The following is an 18,462-nucleotide window of genomic DNA, read 5'->3' on the forward strand; positions in this document are numbered from 1 at the left end:
TGTGTGTGTGTGTGTGTGTGTGTGTGTGTGTCTGATTATGTCTGTGTGTTCCTTCAAGAAGAAAGAAAAAGTAGAAATGATTCAGACTGAGAAGGAAACCATAGGTATCGTTGGCTAATGTAGGCTTTGGTCTTGCTAGTCTAGGTTTGGCTAAATCATATTTTGTACAATGAGATATTCATTATCATTTTCACATGGTAAATGAATATTCAGGTTTCTTCACATTATATAGGTCATCCAAAAGTTCGTTTTAAAGTGAAGACTTTACTATTGACCTGAGTTTCAACAGAAGTTCAAGTAAAATATACTGAATTTGCGTCTACATACCCATGACCGACTGGAAGATGATGAATGTTATCCATATACAAATTAGATAGAACATGAACAGTCCATTGGGTCAACATGCAATAACACACACACACACACACACACACTCACACATTCTCTCTCTCTCTCTCTCTCTCTCTCTCTCTCTGCATTTTCCAGGTGACTCTCGTCACTGTTTTATATCTTTATTATATACAATATGTTAAAGTGAACTAATGAAAGAGGAAAAATAAGTGTCATGGAAAGGGAACATTCATTGAGGAATAAGTACTTGCCTGAATCAGTGGATGTAAAAGAAGCTACCAAGATTGGAATGAAATGTTGCACATATTACCCATACTACCTACATGAATCCAAATGGATCATGAGATCAGCTAATCAGGCAACTCTAGCCAACGCTTTTAGGTCATAAATGCTTACAGCTTCCCTCTTTACCCAGCAGGCAAATATATCTCCGTGATAGGGCAATAGGGGGCGTGGAAAATGTACTCACATGATGTTTCAAGCAGATAAGGGAAGGCCATTGCCGTACTCAGTTGTTGGTCACAGTGATATGACTAGTTCTACAGATTGCGTGCAGACCTCCTAAATAATGATGTAATTAGCTAGGACTATGACCCTGCACATCATGAAGGAATTGCTCTTTAACGAGAACAAACAAAGCCAAATGTAAATGCTTAATCAAAGGTTGTAACGAAGTGTGTGATAAGGATTTTATGATAACTGTTTATATACCAGGAGAAGAGAGCTTTACACTCGTGTTATTCCGTCTCTTAACCTCATATATTTACCACATCTTGTCCATTCATCGACCATCATGTAAGAGGAGGATGAACAAGCGATAATGAACAAATAGGCAGATTATGAACAATACTTGTACAATAGAAACCAAAACAGATATAAGAAAGATAAAACATTTTAAGGATATAAACTCAAACTTAAGGCATTTAAAGTTCATATGTGGTGCAATTATACCGGTATTTGGGCATGAGCTAATCAATTTATCATTACTCTCTGCATACCTCGAACTTCTACTGTTATGTTGAGTTTACCTAATCCTTGTTTCAAATATATTCTTTGTCATTTCTTATCACACTAACAATATCTCGCAGAAAGATTTGCATAGTAAAAAAATCTACGGGAAAAGATCAACTGAGCATCTGTTTTAAATAAAAAAAGAATCATTCTAAGTTGCAGTTTATACTATGTATGTACAAATATATCATTAATGTCCGTCAGACATTTTTTATTATATCTGTGAATACTAAAGAAAATTTAGACTATTTTACAGAAGGTCATTTGAGCTTGTGGTACCTGCAGCCATTACGGTCGACATATTTAAAGTGAAGAAGGTGGAGGAGGAATTTAAAAAACACGTGACTAGTGTTTATCTTTTTTTCGAGTAAATTTAATCGTGCTTGAAGACTCTGCAGCCAAGGAATTAAAAGATTCGTTAGTAAGGTAAATTTTGTTTTGTTAGATCATATTGGTGGTACTTGTTCATAAGTTTACATTTTGAGTTCAGGATGATTTTCAGGCCCTAGTTTTAATATTCTATTTATAAGAATACAGATTGTGTGATTAATGAAATAACTTTATTGTATCACAGTCGACGAAAGTCACATCTTTAAGTTGTTTGGGAGCGTGTTTTCTCCCAGCAGAGATCACTGTAAAGAAAGTTGGGTTCATTAGGGTGCTGCCGTTCGTGTGTTGAACCAAAAGTAAAGTTAATATTCCACTTAAGTTAGACTTTCAGAGCTTAAGTTTGAATAACCAACGTGTCATATGACCTTCACCCCTTTACCTAGACCTGTCATTGCCACATGGGTTATTCGCGTTGCTGTTGTTGTGTAAGTAATGACTTCAGACCTTGAATCAGTCCCATAGGATGTGTGATCCTTTGACCCAATTTTTACTTGACTTCTTTCCAAAAGTTAGAAATATTTTCTAAACAAGACTAGAAATATGCCATTTTTTTCGGGAGAAAATGGGGCAGTCATGTGTTGTATTTTGCCATTGCTGTAGGTAGGGTGTCAGTTCACCGACAAGCTGACGTACTGAACCCTGTGGGAATATGATTTACGGTTTTAGCTAATTCGCCAGCACCATTCCCCTGTTTTTGTTATAATGGGAAGACCTGTGGTATATAGATTTCTTTTTATTACCATCTTTGTATTAGGGGATTGATATGAAGTTAGATATGTATATATTGTATTTAGGGACTATATTTTCTCCTAAACTTGTTTATACATGAATTAAAAACATTGCGTATCAAAGTACATAGATTATTGAATTGTTAAAAGATTAGTGAGTGATTTTATATACTTTTTTGACAGATGGAACCAATGAACTTAGGCAGTCCTTTTGGGTCCCCAGCAGCTCCTTCACACACCACACCTGTTAGTACAACTGCCAGCACTTATCTTCCTTCCTTTTTAATGGGAGCTTCCCCTGCAACTTCTGTAAGCACAATTGTCAAGTATTACTGTTAATCTTGAGGAAGAGAAATTGTAGAAAAGTCTTGTTTAGAATAAAGTGAGTAAACCATGGTGGGATTTTTATGTATTACCCAGGAGTGTGTTGTGTCTGCCCGTTATATGTTATAGGTAACTGGTATACAGATGTATTATAGGTTTACATAAAGCGATCATCTGGTAGTAGTTGGTAAGCAACCATCAACTAGGGAGGTATATTACCTCTATTACCCGCCTGGGTATTGAGGAGGTTAGTGAGAGCGTGTGTAGTGAGCCAGCATTTCAGTGGTTGTCAAGTTGCACTCATATGACCCATGTAGCTACTTTTTCGTTTTGCCTAACCCACATGTGGACTTCTGACATTCTTTCCACAAACATCAAATTTGGGGAGGGTTTAGGACAAAGTGGAGGAGGGAATGATAAGTAGGTATGGGGTTGCAGATGTAATTGATAGTGTTGAAAGTATTCATATATTTTGTGCATCACCAGGCAGCAGACCTAATTTTTGCAAATGCTTGTGTTAAACATATTGTTTATAGAAGTTGTATAGACATGAAACGGAAACAGAACACTGGGCTCCTCAAAGCTTAATGTCTGCATCTTCATAGCAGTTTATTGTGACTCATAACTCCTGACAATTATGAATCCGCCTTGCACCCTCATGTCACACTTGAAGGTGATCTGCTCCCATTCGACAAAGCACTGGCTAAACTGTGTGTCACATAGAGCTTTGAATTTGAAGTTGTGATTTTCTAATGCTTTTTGAAGACATTCAGGATGTGGAACTTTGCCTCTATGGACTACCTTTTCCCCCCAGATGTATGAAATGCCCATTGCTCAATTGTTCAAACGCAAACACAGCTTGTAAATTAACAAAGCTTTAAATTTTTTTGCAATTTTTTTTATAGATAACTCGTTTTAAAGCAAGGAAAATATGTGAGTTATGTATACTCTGAAGAATTTTTAGACTGCTCTTTTAGGTGTTGTAGGTTTATATGACTTGGGTAATGAGGGAAGAAAGTAAATCTGACAGTTTATTGTCATTGTTCATAGAATTTTTTTCTAACTTTTGTTCTGGTCATTGTGACATGTCTCATGTAATCATGTACAGCATAGTATCAGATCTAGCTGCACTTACCTTAGTCTACAGCAACTGGTCTTGGACTTTTGATCATTGTTGTTTTTGCAGAAATTTTTATTAATGTATAGTAGCAGAGCTTGCCAAAGATCCAAGTTCAAACTTTTTCCTTATTTTTATTAATATCTTAGCATTCTTTTTCCCCATAACTAAAGTAATTCAGGTAACATGCATCCATCCCTACAAAATGTTTTGCAAGTGTATTTTGTTGCTCCATAGATTTCATGAAAAAAATTTGTGTGCTTTTTATGCCCATATGGCTACAGCTTTATGTGAAGTATGTATTACTCTCAAAATTTTTGTATGTCAGACTGGACGTGGTGGAGGTGCAAGTCCAAATAAAACAACCCGTCAGTTTTCCACATCAACTTCAGTGTCCACACCTGGATCCCCACAGCCAACAAAAGATCCTTTTTTCTCCTCCAGGTAACTCTGCTTATCAGTGTTATAAACCCTGATGAAATTTGAAATGTTTGAATTGATCACAGAGTAGTAAGAAAATTTTGCTGTAGAATATATGGTAGAGTACAAAAGATGGGTAATAATGACGGCAGACATGTACAGGATGTGCTGTTGAGGGAGAAGAGTTTTTGAAAGTGTTTGGTTTTGATAGGTTAGTATGAATTAGAAAATGTAATCAAGTGATATAGAAATGCCCTGTTGTAAGTCAACCAGATAAGATTTTGCTGAATTGGGTGATGGATCTCAGAAACTTGAAAAAAAAATATATAAAAAGTGTCAAGAATTTTAAATGGCACTCTAGTTCGATAGCTGCAGACTACTTTGGGTGGTGCTTCTGATTATTAGTTTCATCCAGTTCTACTTCGTCATCATATAATTCTGCTTTGATAGATGTTAATGTTTTCGAATAGTTAAAAACAATATAAATCTCATAAACATGAATGAAAACGTCCATTGAATGATGGACGTTTTTCTAAAATTGAATTCCTGTTGAGAACTGAACAAGGAAAGATATTAATGCAGAAGAAATTAGGTGATTAAAGGCATTTTCATGCTGGACATTAGGCCATTTACATCAACAGAGTGCCTATGTTGCATCATACATTTGCTCCTGAATGCTAGAAGATAGTTGCTCACAATATGGGAAAAATCTTCTGTTTCTTTTTTCTGATATAGAATTAAATATACATGTAAAGGTAAAGGATATGTACAGAAAAGTGGGTCAGTATAACTTTTATGGCCAAAGGATAGTACTAAAGTTATTGTATAGAGTCCAGTTGGAGACTGGTGGGGAGCCTCTGCTGCAAATTTAATCATCTATTCATGCCTATTTACAAATCATACATTAAGTAAACCTCCGCTTTTTTGCATGCCATTAGATTTTTCTTATCCAACCTTGGTGAGATTAATGATTTTATTAGTCCACTTCTTTGATTTGAAAATGCAGTCTATTTGTATGTTCACATATGATTCTACACCAGTCTTGAACTTAAATTTCATATTATAAAGGACATTGATAATATGTAGTAAAATGGTGGAGTGGACAGATATCGAGACAGCAAGATTTGTGAAACTGTTCTTGAAATTCAGTTCATACGTTGTGAGCTTGAATGAACAAACCAGACTTGAAGTACTGTACTGCTCCATGATCCTTGTTTTCTTTATATGTGTCCACTCCATCATCTTAGCAAATCTTACAAGTATCCTTTAAAATTTGAAATAGAATAGTAGAATTTTTATAAATTTTGAGCAAGTATAAGATGTGTCAGGTATTTCTTACCCACCCTGTATAACATAGAATTGATGAACATCAAATTGTAGCGAGTATGCTACTTGTATTGCTGTTTAGGAGTGTATGCCTTTTTAACGTGGGGTTTATAATTACGTGTCTGTTTTAGACTGGGACCAGATAAACCTAGGGAACCATCAACTCAAAGTTTAATGGGGATTCGAGGCCCACCAGCAGTACCCCAATCCCCAATTCCTTCTGCACATCTAGGTATTCCTTATGTTGATCATCGTATTCTAGGTATGTTTTCTTATTGTCTTTTGGATCATTATTTTAATTGAATTTGATTGCATGAAATCAAATTTATTTTTGTGGTAGGAGTTTCATGCTAAGATTCCTTAAATGTTACGAGTTTTCCTTAGGGAGTTTGGTGTCACGGTTCTTTTTGGTAGCATGTGGACCCTAATGATTATCTGTTGTGAGATCTTGAATTGGGTAATATCTAAAAAGAGAATCCTTGTTTAGCTGTTAGACTCTTTACAAATCTCTTTCTGCATTGGAAAAAATGCACTTCATATTAGTGAGGATAGTTTAACAAAGATTATCCCTGGGGTTAGGGGAGAAAGAATACTTCCCATGTATTCCCTGCGTGTCGTAGAAGGCGACTAAAAGGGGAGGGAGCGGGTGGCTGGAAATCCTCCCCTCTCGTTTTTTTTTTTAATTTTTCAAAAGAAGGAACAGAGAAGGGGGCCAGGTGAGGATATTCCCTCTAAGGCCCAGTCCTCTGTTCTTAACGCTACCTCACTAATGCGGGAAATGGCGAATAGTATGAAAGAAAGAAAAAGTTTAACAAAGAATGTTTTTTCATCGTATCCCATTTTGTTTAACTATAAAGGTGCTCTAGCAGGAGGATATTTGTCACCTGTAACCCCATGTGGGTATAGCACTCCAGGATATCCAGTGGTCTCCACTTCACAATCAGCTTACAATAGTGCTATTTTCACACCCTCCAAAGAGTATTCTAGCTTCGTTGGCCAAGACTCCTTACAAGTGTAAGTATTGCCCTGTGTTCTATGTTTACGTTTAAACACTACTTTAAAAAGAGATAGCTTGATAAGTTTTGAGTTATGAATTCTTGATTTATAAATCAGTACATTGCTATAAATAGACTTTATTAATATTTTTGTTTAATGCCGAGTCTTTATCATCTATGAATCATGTTTAAAGGAAAGTGTAGAGTGAAGCAATCAGAATCTTCACCACTCTTTTTGTTTATTTATTAATTTCATGGGTTAAATCAAACAGTAACACATGACATATTCACTGATGAACTTTGCAATATGGTTTGGTTCTCATTAACCCCTTTTATGTTCTGGCACATTGGGCAAATCTCGTCCATATGCTGACTGACAATGCAGGTTCCATTATGCAAAATTTTACCCTCTTTGGTGATGATTGTGCAAAATTTCACCCACTTGGATGCTGGTTGTGTAGTTTGCATCATAAGAAGTGTTTTATTTCATGGTTAACAAAGCTTTTGAAGTGTGAAGGCTTCTACTGATGTAAGGCTAGTCAATGAGCTAAGTAGGCAGAGCCTAAGTCTTGCTGTACATTCCCCGGTTAGTGTGTGTGTGTGTGAGGGTAACATTCCCAAGCCTCAGTTTGGTGCGGTGTCTTGCTTGTCCAGACAGATATGTGTTTTATATGCCATGTGAGGTAGCAGAATACATTATTTTCTTTTTATGTTTTTTGTAGATAAATAAGCTGTTGTATGATAAACATTAGATAATTTGACAATAATGCTGCAACACTTAACCAAAAGAATTGTTTCATAAACTTACCTTTAATATTCAATTACTAGTATAAGCTTTTATGATTTCATGGGTTCATACATTCAGAGAAGTAGATTGACTATTTTGAAAGGGATATACTCAAACACTCCTGTAAATGTTGAAGGAAAAAGACATGGGTAAGCTTATATTACATGTTGGTGTGGGAAGTGTAAGGGTCATTGTAACACAGCCTGCCATGAATGGGTCAAGATAAAGCAGTTAATACTTGTATGTTCCATTAAATAAGGTCCCAGTGGGCTGTTTTCTTAATTCCTCTGTATTCCTTTGTATCACAGGTTGCCTTGGCTAGTATACACAAGATTGAGGAAATAGGGAGAGCAGAAAATATAAGAAACGGTTGTAATAATGGGAAAGAGTAAGAGATAGTGATGTGAAAAATAAGAGGGTGTGATTGATCTCAAAAGAGTGTGAGAATGTTTCTTGAAATATTGTGATGGAGCTTAGTGGCTGTGGTCAGAGAAAGTACAGAAGGTAAAGTCACTTTCATCTGTTGATGTGGTTCCATGGATAACTTGAGCTAACTGATTGATGTTTAACACTGGAAGGAAAAATGAAATTCATAGTAAATATCTCAACCAAATAAGGTGAATGTTGGTCTGTGTACAGTTGTGCTAGTTTTGAGAAGTCATGATAATGTGAGATGGGCAACCAAAGACATTCAGTGAAGTACAGTACCAGGTTACCAATGAAATAGAAATATTTTGTGGTTAACATATGAACTTTATAGTAGAAAAATTCTTCTTACTCAGGTCAGCAAGTGATTCCTTGGAGGACACTTGGGTAACAGTATTTGGGTTCCCACCAGCAGCGGCTTCATACATTTTAACTCAATTTACTCAGCTCGGCACAGTCACTGAACACCACAATCCAGGATCGGGAAACTGGATGCATCTAAAGTATCAGGTTTGTAAACTGCATTTGTTCTGTTCATACAGCTTTAGTTGGTCCTAGAAATGAAAAGGAATTCTCTTTTTTTGGGAATACAGTGGAGCTATTTTATGTGTTGTACAAGATATGGTTTAGCAGGGTTCCCTCATTATCTACATTAGTTATGTGTACTATCATTTAGGTGATTTATATTTCATGTCATAAACTTAATGGATTATATGTTAATTGATAGGAGTGTAAAAGAGAGACTGTTGGATAGTTAATGTGCTGAGAGGGGCAGCTGGAGGGATGTCTGATCAATATCTTGTGGAGGCAAAGGTGAAAATTTGTAAAGGTTTTCTGAAAAGAAGACAAAATGTTGGTGTGACGAGAGTGGTGAGAGTAAGTGAGCTTGCAGGGTTTCCACGCCACCGGGAAAATGGGAAAAACCCGGGAATTTTATTTGAGGTGCTCCCGGCTGGGAAAAGGCCTGGAAAACGCGTAAAATTGAAAATGTCTGGGAAAACCCTCGAAATGGAAGTTAGGAAAAGGTTACTTCCCTTGGGCCTCATTCGTCCCTCGCTTTCGTACCCTGAATGTACTTTATTGCTACATTGCACCTTTTTTATGGGGCGAGTTGTATGGTACGAATCAAACTGAAATCGCGGTCTCAATAGCGCTTGCTCACATCTGTTATGGAGTAATGAAAGCAGTGGTTAATGATGATCGTGATGGCCAATTTTTTGAAAAAAATGTGCTTTGCATTTGCCAAGTCAACTCTTATTGACTCAGATTAGGTTAAAGTCTTTTTTTCCCAATGCAATATCGTTAAATACAAATATGTTGTTTTTGTTTTAGTTTACGTTTTTGTTGTTGATTTATTTTATTTTTTGTTGAGTTGCACTCAAGATTTATGATTGAAAAATAAAATGGATGATTTTTAAAGTGTTGAATTCTTTAACAATGAAAGACAAAAGTTGAACAACCAAATTTTTGTGTGCATCAAAAAAAAGAGAGAAAAACATTGGCTTCTTAAAACATGATGTGCATCTGCAATAAGCATGCTCAAAGTACATGTAGGAAACTTTGTGTCTTTGGGGTTATGAATTATGTTTGCCCACTAAGTGGGTACAAATACAATTGTGTTTGTCCTATCTGTCCATCACAAAAGAACCGAATTCATGAAACTTGGTATGCAGATTGGAATACTATAAATTAAGTTGTGCATATTGCCAAGAATTTTTTTAATCCATAATGCCAATTCAGTCTATTCAGCAATATTGATTCAAAATCCTTCTCTGGATTTTTAACACATTTGGTTTGAGCTGTACACGGTCCAAGTTATAATTTATAAAGAATATAGAATATACATGTACAATAGGAAGACACTAACCATTGAAAACTAGTTGAAGTTCTGAGTCACAAGTTTGTGATTATCCAAGAAGTAGCATCATGTACTTATTAACATCAAGTATTGAGAGTATGGTTGATGAAAATGAATTTTTACCAAACTTAGAATAATGGTGATCGTTATGGAAATCCTTTGAATGCTATAGATTTCCAATATTTTAGGTAAATGGCCTTAGACACAGTGCTGAGTCAGAAAATTTCTGTATCATGCAAATTGGTCATCTTGTGGCTTATAAAGCATTGAAAGCCAGCCTCATACAGAAAGCTCTTGATAGCCCTGTCAATACAAGTCCAATCCTAAGTCATTAAAACTAACATGGTAACTAAGTTATAACTGTGTTCAATAGAACAAACAGAAACCAATGATCAGTGTTATCCAGATGGTTTGTCCATTGAAGTCCATTTAAGATTAAGTGGGCTGAAAACCCTGTAGAAAATATCCTGGAAAACATTTACAGATCCTGAAAAAGCCTTGAATTTTATGTCAGTAAAAGAGCGGGAACCCTGGTTTGGGAAGGAGACTTGGGTGAGGAAATATCCAAGAGAGATTGAGTGCAGAATGGCAAAAGTTGAGAGCAAATGAAGTAAAGGGAGTGGGGGAGGAGTGGGATGTATGTAGGGAAGCAGTGATGGCTTGCACAAAAGATGCATTTGGCATGAGATAGATGGGAGGTGGGCAGATTAGAAAGGGTAGTGAATGGTAAGATGAAGAAGTAAGATTGTCAGTGAATGAGAAGAGAGAGGCGTTTGGACAATTTTTGCAGGGAAGTAATGCAAATGACTGGAAAAGGTATAAATGAAAGCAACAGGTCAAGAGAAAGGTGCAAGAGATGAAAAGGAGGGCAAGTGAGAGTTGGGGGTGAGAGAGTATCATTAAATTTTAGGGAGAATAAAAAGATGTTTTGGAAGAAGGTAAATAAGGTGCATAAGCCAAGAGAACAAATGGGAACATCGGTGAAGGGGGCTAACGGGGAGGTAATAACAAGCTATGGTGAAGTGAGGAAATGGAGTGAATATTTTAAAGGTTTGTTGAATAGGCAGATATAGGGTGTTTTGGTCGAGGTGGAATGCAAAGTGAGAGGGTCAGGGAGAATGATTTGGTGAACAGAGAAGAGATAGTGAAAGCTTTGCAGAAGATGAAAGCTGGCAAGGCGGCGGTTTGGTTGGTATTGCCGTGGAATATATAAAAAGGGGGGGGTAACTGTGTTGTTGATTGGTTGGTAAGGATATTCAGTGTATGTATGGATCATGGTGAAGTGCCTGAGGATTGGTGGAATGCATGCATAGTGCCATTGTACAAAGGCAAAGGGGATAAAGGTGAGTGTTCAAATTACAGGGGCATCAGTTTGTTGAGTATTTCTGGGAAATGATATGAGAGGGTATTGACTGAGAGGATAAAAGCATGTACAGAGCATCAGATTGTGGAAGAGCAGTGTGGTTTCAGAAGTGGTAGATGATGTATGGATCAGGTGCTTGCTTTGAGGAATGTATGTGAGAAACACTTAGAAAAGCAGATAGATTTATATGCAGTATTTATGGATCTGGAGAAGGCATATGATAGGGTCGATAGAGAAGCTTTGTGGAAGGTTTTAAGAGTATATGATGTGGGATGTAAGTTGCTAGAAGCAGTAAAAAGTGTTTACCAAGGATGTAAGGCATGTGTACAAGTAGGAAGAGAGGAAAGCGAGTGGTTCCAGTGAAGGTCAGTTTGCGACATGTGCGTAATGTCTCCATGAATGTTTAATTTGTCTACGGATTGTGTGGTTAGGGAGGTGAATGCAAGAGTTTTGGAGATGGGCAAGTATGCAGTCTGTTTTGGATGAGAGGGCATGGGAAATGAGTCAGTTGTTTGCTGATGATACAGTGTTGGTGGCTGATTTGGGTGAGAAATTGCAAAAGTTGGTGAATTAGTTTGGTAAAGTGTGTGAAAGAAGAAAGTTGAGAGTAACTGTGATTAAGAGCAAGGTTATTAGGTTCAGTATGGTTGAGGGACAAGTTGACTGGGAGGTAAGTTTAAATGGAGAAAAACTGGAGGAAGTGAAGTATTTTAGATATCTGGGAGTGGACTTAGCAGCTGGTGGAACCATGGAAGCAGATGTGAGTCACAGGGTGGGGGATGGGGAAAGGTTATGGGAGTGTTGCAGAATGTGTGGAAGGCGAGAATGTTATCTCGGAGAGCAAAAATGGGTATGTTTGAAGGAATAGTGGTTCCAGCAATGTTATGTGGTTGTAAGGGTTGTGCGGTGGAGGGTGGATGTGTTGGAAATGAAATGTTTGAGGACAGTATGTGGTGTGAGGTGGTTTGAAAGAGTAAGTAATGAATGGGTAAGAGAGATGTGTGGTAATAAAAAGAGTGTGGTTGAGAGAGCAGAAGAGGGTGTGTTTAAATGGTTTGGACACATGGAGAGAATGAGTGAGGAAAGATTGACAAAGGATATATGTGTCAGAAGTAGAGAGAACAAGAAGTGGAAGACCAAGTTGGAGGTGTAAGGATGAAGTGGAAAAGATTTTGAGTTATCGGGGCCTGAATATACAGGAGGGTGAAAGGCATGCAAGGAATAGAGTGAATTGGAACGATGTGGTATACCGGGGTCAATGTGCTGTCAGTGGATTGAACAAAGGTATGTGAAGTGTGTGGGGTAAACCAGAGAAAGGTCTGTGGGGCCTGGATGTGGAAAGGGAGATGTGGTTTTGAAGCATTACACGTGACAGCTAGAAACTGAAGATGAATGAATGTGGCCTTTTTTTTTTTGTCTGTTCCTGGCACTGCCTCACTTGAGGGGGTGGGGTGCTATTTTGTGTGTGGTGGTGTGGCAACGGGAATGGATGAAGGCAGCAAGTATGGATATGTACATGAGTATATATGTATATGTCTGTATATGTATATGTCTCCATGGTTGTTTAATTTATTTATGGATAGGGTTGTTAGGGAGGTGAATGCAAGAGTTTTGGAAAGAGGGGCAAGTATGAAGTCTGTTGGGGATGAGAGAGCTTGGGAAGTGAGTCAGTTGTTGTTCGCTGATGATACAGCGCTGGTGGCTGATTCATGTGAGAAACTGCAGAAGCTGGTGACTGAGTTTGGTAAAGTGTGTGAAAGGAGAAAGTTAAGGGTAAATGTGAATAAGAGCAAGGTTATTAGGTACAGTAGGGTTGAGGGTCAAGTCAATTGGGAGGTAAGTTTGAATGGAGAAAAACTGGAGGAAGTAAAGCGTTTTAGATATCTGGGAGTGGATCTGGCAGCGGATGGAACCATGGAAGTGGTAGTGAATCATAGGGTGGGGGAGGGGGCGAAAATCCTGGGTGCCTTGAAGAATGTGTGGAAATCGAGAACATTATCCCCGAAAGCAAAAATGGGTATGTTTGAAGGAATAGTGGTTCCAATAATGTTGTATGGTTGCGAGGTGTGGGCTATGGATAGAGTTGTGTGCAGGAGGGTGGATGTGCTGGAAATGAGATGTTTGAGGACAATATGTGGTGTGAGGTGGTTTGATCGAGTAAGTAATGTAAGGGTAAGAGAGATGTGTGGAAATAAAAAGAGCGTGGTTGAGAGAGCAGAAGAGGGTGTTTTGAAATGGTTTGGGCACATGGAGAGAATGAGTGAGGAAAGATTGACCAAGAGGATATATGTGTCAGAGGTGGAGGGAACGAGGAGAAGCGGGAGACCAAATTGGAGGTGGAAAGATGGAGTGAAAAAGATTTTGAGTGATTGGGGCCTGAACATGCAGGAGGGTGAAAGGCGGGCAAGGAATAGTGTGAATTGGATCGATTTGGTATACCGGGGTCGACATGCTGTGAATGGATTGAATCAGGGCATGTGAAGCGTCTGGGGTAAACCATGGAAAGTTGTGTGGGGCCTGGATGTGGAAAGGGAGCTGTGGTTTTGGGCATTATTGCATAACAGCTAGAGACTGAGTGTGAACGAATGGGGCTTTTGTTGTCTTTTCCTAGCGCTACCTCGCACACATGAGGGGGGAGGGGGATTTTATTCTATGTGTGGCGAGGTGTCGATGGGAATGAATAAAGGCAGACTGTGAATTGTGTGCATGTGTATATATCTCTGTGTCTGTTTGTGTATATATATATGTGTACATCGAGATGTATGGGTATGTATATTTGCGTGTGTGGACGTGTATGTATATACATGTGTATGGGGGTGGGTTGTGCCATTTCTTTCGTGTGTTTCCTTGCGCTACCTTGCAAACGCGGGAGACTGCGACAAAGCAAAATAAATAAATAAAAAAATGTATATGTTGAAATGTATATGTATGTATATGTGCATGTGTGGGCGTTTTTCATGTATATACATGTGTATGTGGGTGGGTTAGGCCATTCCTCATCTGTTTCCTTGCACTACCTCAATAATGCAGGAGATGGCAGTTAGATATGACAAATAAATGAATAAAAAGCATAGTCCCATGATGAATGTGTTGTTCTCATTATTAGTTGTCACAGAAAGTGCATATTTGAGGATCTTTCACATAAAATCTGAGGAAGTTGAAAATCTGAGCAAAATGCAAGGCCTTGGATTTTTCTTGATTTTTTCGAAAAAATGGATTTTCTTGAAAATTTCAGCATGATGAATGTGTTGTTCTCATTATTATCTGTCACAGAAAGTGCATATTTGAGGATCTTTCACATAAAATCTGAGCAAGTTGAAAATTTGAGCAAAATGCAAGGCTATATATATAGCCTAGGATTTTTCTTGATTTTTTTGAAAAAACGGATTTTCTTGAAAATTTCACAATAGATGATTTTAAGTATGCTGAATATGAATCTGTGGTGAAAACTTATAAATTCGTATAATTAGTCGAGTAATTAGCATATGAATATTATTATGATTAATTAAAGTGTTAAGTGCTTAATATTACGAAATGCAGTCTTTTGACTCCAGATACTTAATCACCATCTAGAATAACATCTATACACATTTTTTCATTAAAATCTGAGGAAGTTGAAATTCTGAGCAAAATGCAAGGCTATCCTTGGAGTTTTCTTGATTTTTTCAAAAAAATGGATTTTCTTCAAAATTTTAGAACATGCTTTTAAATATGCTGAATATGAATGTGTGGTCAAAACTTAAAAATTCATATAATTAGTCGAGTAATTAGCATATGAATATAATTAATTAGTGTTAATTAAGCTCTTAATATTACGAAATGCAGGCTTTTGATTCCAGATTCTTAATCACCATCTAGAATAACATGTATAAACAAATTTTCATTAAAATCTGAGGAAGTTGAAAATCTGAGCAAAATGCAAGGCTGTAGCCTTATAATAATATTCATATGCTAATTACTCGACTAATTATACTAATTTTTAAGTTTTGACCACAGATTCATATTCAGCATACTTAAAAGTATCTATGCTGAAATTTTCAAGAAAATAAATTTTTTCGAAAAAAAATCAAGAAAAATCCAGATTTTCAACTTTCTCAGATTTTAATGAAAATTTGTGTATAGGTGTTATTCTAGATGGTGATTAAGTATCTGGAGTCAAAAGACTGCATTTTGTAATATTAAGTGCTTAATTAATACTTTAATCATAATAATATTCATATGCTAATTACTTGACTAATTATACGAATTTTTAAGTTTTGACCACAGATTCATATTCAGCATACTTAAAATCATCTATTGTGAAATTTTCAAGAAAATCCGTTTTTTCAAAAAAATCAAGAAAAATCCTAGGCTATATGTATAGCCTTGCATTTTGCTCAAATTTTCAACTTGCTCAGATTTTATGTGAAAGATCCTCAAATATGCACTTTCTGTGACAGATAATAATGAGAACAACACATTCATCATGGGACCATGCTTTTTATTAATTTATTTATCATATCTAACCGCCATCTCCCGCATTATTGAGGTAGTACAAGGAAACAGATGAGGAATGTCCTAACCCACACACATACACATGTATATACATAAATGCCCACACATGCACATATACATACATATACATTTCAACATATACATACACAGACATATACATATATGCACATGTACATATCCATACTTTTAATTTGTTTTAATTTGTTTATGGATGGGGTTGTTAGGGAGGTAAATGCAAGAGTTTTGGAAAAAGGGGCAAGTGTGAAGTCTGTTGGGGATGAGAGAGCTTGGGAAGTGAGTCAGTTGTTGTTCGCTGATGATACAGTGCTGGTGGCTGATTCATGTGAGAAACTGCAGAAGCTGGTGACTGAGTTTGGTAAAGTGTGTGGAAGAAGAAAGTTAAGAGTAAATGTGAATAAGAGCAAGGTTATTAGGTACAGTAGGGTTGAGGGTCAAGTCAATTGGGAGGTGAGTTTGAATGGAGAAAAACTGGAGGAAGTGAAGTGTTTTAGATATCTGGGAGTGGATCTGGCAGCGGATGGAACCATGGAAGCGGAAGTGGATCATAGGGTGGGGGAGGGGGCGAAAATTCTGGGGGCCTTGAAGAATGTGTGGAAGTCGAGAAAATTATCTCGGAAAGCAAAAATGGGTATGTTTGAAGGAATAGTGGTTCCAACAATGTTGTATGGTTGCGAGGCGTGGGCTATGGATAGAGTTGTGCGCAGGAGGATGGATGTGCTGGAAATGAGATGTTTGAGGACAATGTGTGGTGTGAGGTGGTTTGATCGAGTGAGTAACGTAAGGGTAAGAGAGATGTGTGGAAATAAAAAGAGCGTGGTTGAGAGAGCAGAAGAGGGTGTTTTGAAGTGGTTTGGGCACATGGAGAGAATGAGTGAGGAAAGATTGACCAAGAGGATATATGTGTCGGAGGTGGAGGGAACAAGGAGAAGAGGGAGACCAAATTGGAGGTGGAAAGATGGAGTGAAAAAGATTTTGTGTGATCGGGGCCTAAACATGCAGGAGGATGAAAGGAGGGCAAGGAATAGAGTGAATTGGAGCGATGTGGTATACCGGGGTTGACGTGCTGTCAGTGGATTGAATCAAGGCATGTGAAGCGTCTGGGGTAAACCATGGAAAGCTGTGTAGGTATGTATATTTGCGTGTGTGGACGTATGTATATACATGTGTATGGGGGGGTTGGGCCATTTCTTTCGTCTGTTTCCTTGCGCTACCTCGCAAACGCGGGAGACAGCGACAAAGTATAATAATAAAAAAAAAAAAAAATCCATACTTGCTGCCTTCATCCATTCCCGTTGCCACACCACCACACACAAAATAGCTTCCCCCCGCTCCAGCAAGGCAGTGCCAGGAACAGACAAAAAAAAAAGGCCACATTCATTCATCTTCAGTCTCTCTAGCTGTCATGTATAATGCTTAAAAACCTCATCTCCCTTTCCACATCCAGGCCCCACAGACCTTTCCATGGTTCACCCCACACACTTCACATGCCTTTGTTCAATCCACTGACAGCACATTGACCCCGGTATACCACATCGTTCCAATTTACTCTTATTCCTTGCATGCCTTTCACCCTCCTGTATGTTCATGCCCCGATCACTCAAAATCTTTTCCACTTCATCCTTCCACCTCCAATTTGGTCTTCCACTTCTCCTTGTTCTCTCTACTTCTGACACATATATCCTTTGTCAATCTTTCCTCACTCATTCTCTCCATGTGTCCAAACCATTTCAACACACCCTCTTCTGATCTCTCAACCACACTCTTTTTATTACCACACATCTCTCTTACCCATTCATTACTTACTCTATCAAACCACCTCACACCACATACTGTCCTCAAACATTTCATTTCCAACACATCCACCCTCCACCACACAACCCTTACAACCATATAACATTGCTGGAACCATTATTCCTTCAAACAAACCCATTTTTGCTCTTCGAGATAACATTCTCGCCTTCCACACATTCTGCAACACTCCCATAACCTTTGCCCCCTCCCCCACCCTGTGACTCACTTCTGCTTCCATGGTTCCATCAGCTGCTAAGTCCACTCCCAGATATCTAAAATACTTCACTTCCTCCAGTTTTTCTCCATTTAAACTTACCTTCCAGTCAACTTGTCCCTCAACCCTACTGAACCTAATAACCTTGCTCTTAATCACAGTTACTCTCAACTTTCTTCTTTCACACACTTTACCAAACTAATTCACCAACTTTTGCAGTTAATCACACAAATCAGCCACCAACACTGTATCATCAGCAAACAACTGACTCATTTCCCCATGCACTCTCATCCAAAACAGACTGCATACTTGCCCCTCTCCAAAACTCTGGCATTCACCTCCCTAACCACACCATCCGTAAACAAATTAAACATTCATGGAGACATTACACACATGTCGCAAACTGACCTTCACTGGAACCACTCACTTTCCTCTCTTCCTACTCGTACACATGCCTTACATCCTTGGTAAACACTTTTCACTGCTTCTAGCAACTTACCTCCCACACCATATACTCTTAAAACCTTTCACAAAGCTTCTCTATTGACCCTATCATATGCCTTCTCCAGATCCATAAATGCTGCATACAAATCTATCTGCTTTTCTAAGTGTTTCTCACATGCATTCTTCAAAGCAAGCACCTGATCCATACATCATCTACCACTTCTGAAACCACACTGCTCTTCCACAATCTGATGCTCTGTACATGCCTTTATCCTCTCAATCAATACCCTCCCATATCATTTCCCAGGAATTCTCAACAAACTGATGCCTCTGTAATTTGAACACTCACCTTTATCCCCTTTGCCTCTGTACAATGGCACTATGCATGCATTCCGCCAATCC

General features: G+C 38.0%; 2 protein-coding genes across 4 annotated transcripts in view; one reads left to right on the forward strand and one right to left on the reverse strand.

Moving 5' to 3' along the window:
• Positions 1–1,617: 1,617 nt before the first annotated feature.
• LOC139765090 (nucleoporin NUP35-like) lies at positions 1,618–16,491 on the forward strand. Of its 3 annotated transcripts, none has more exons than XM_071692254.1 (6): positions 1,618–1,783; positions 2,664–2,789; positions 4,250–4,365; positions 5,799–5,929; positions 6,525–6,681; positions 8,232–16,491. In XM_071692254.1, exons 2-6 carry the CDS (start codon positions 2,664–2,666, stop codon positions 8,431–8,433), a joined length of 732 nt encoding a protein of 243 aa, XP_071548355.1. In that variant the 5' UTR covers positions 1,618–1,783; the 3' UTR covers positions 8,434–16,491. The 3 variants fall into 3 exon arrangements, with proteins under 3 accessions (XP_071548355.1, XP_071548354.1, XP_071548356.1); XM_071692253.1 differs by having other exon boundaries at positions 1,621–1,788; XM_071692255.1 differs by having other exon boundaries at positions 1,622–1,779.
• LOC139764989 (complex III assembly factor LYRM7-like) overlaps positions 2,522–18,462 on the reverse strand; it is a 36,912-nt gene continuing 20,971 nt past the window's right edge. Inside the window, exon 5 of the mRNA XM_071692042.1 lies at positions 2,522–2,787. The gene's annotated coding sequence lies outside the window, so the exon portion shown is untranslated. The remainder of the gene's footprint in view (positions 2,788–18,462) is intronic.

This window comes from Panulirus ornatus, chromosome 52 (genome assembly GCF_036320965.1).
Source record: "Panulirus ornatus isolate Po-2019 chromosome 52, ASM3632096v1, whole genome shotgun sequence".
In the NCBI taxonomy this organism is placed as follows: Eukaryota; Metazoa; Arthropoda; class Malacostraca; order Decapoda; family Palinuridae; genus Panulirus; species Panulirus ornatus.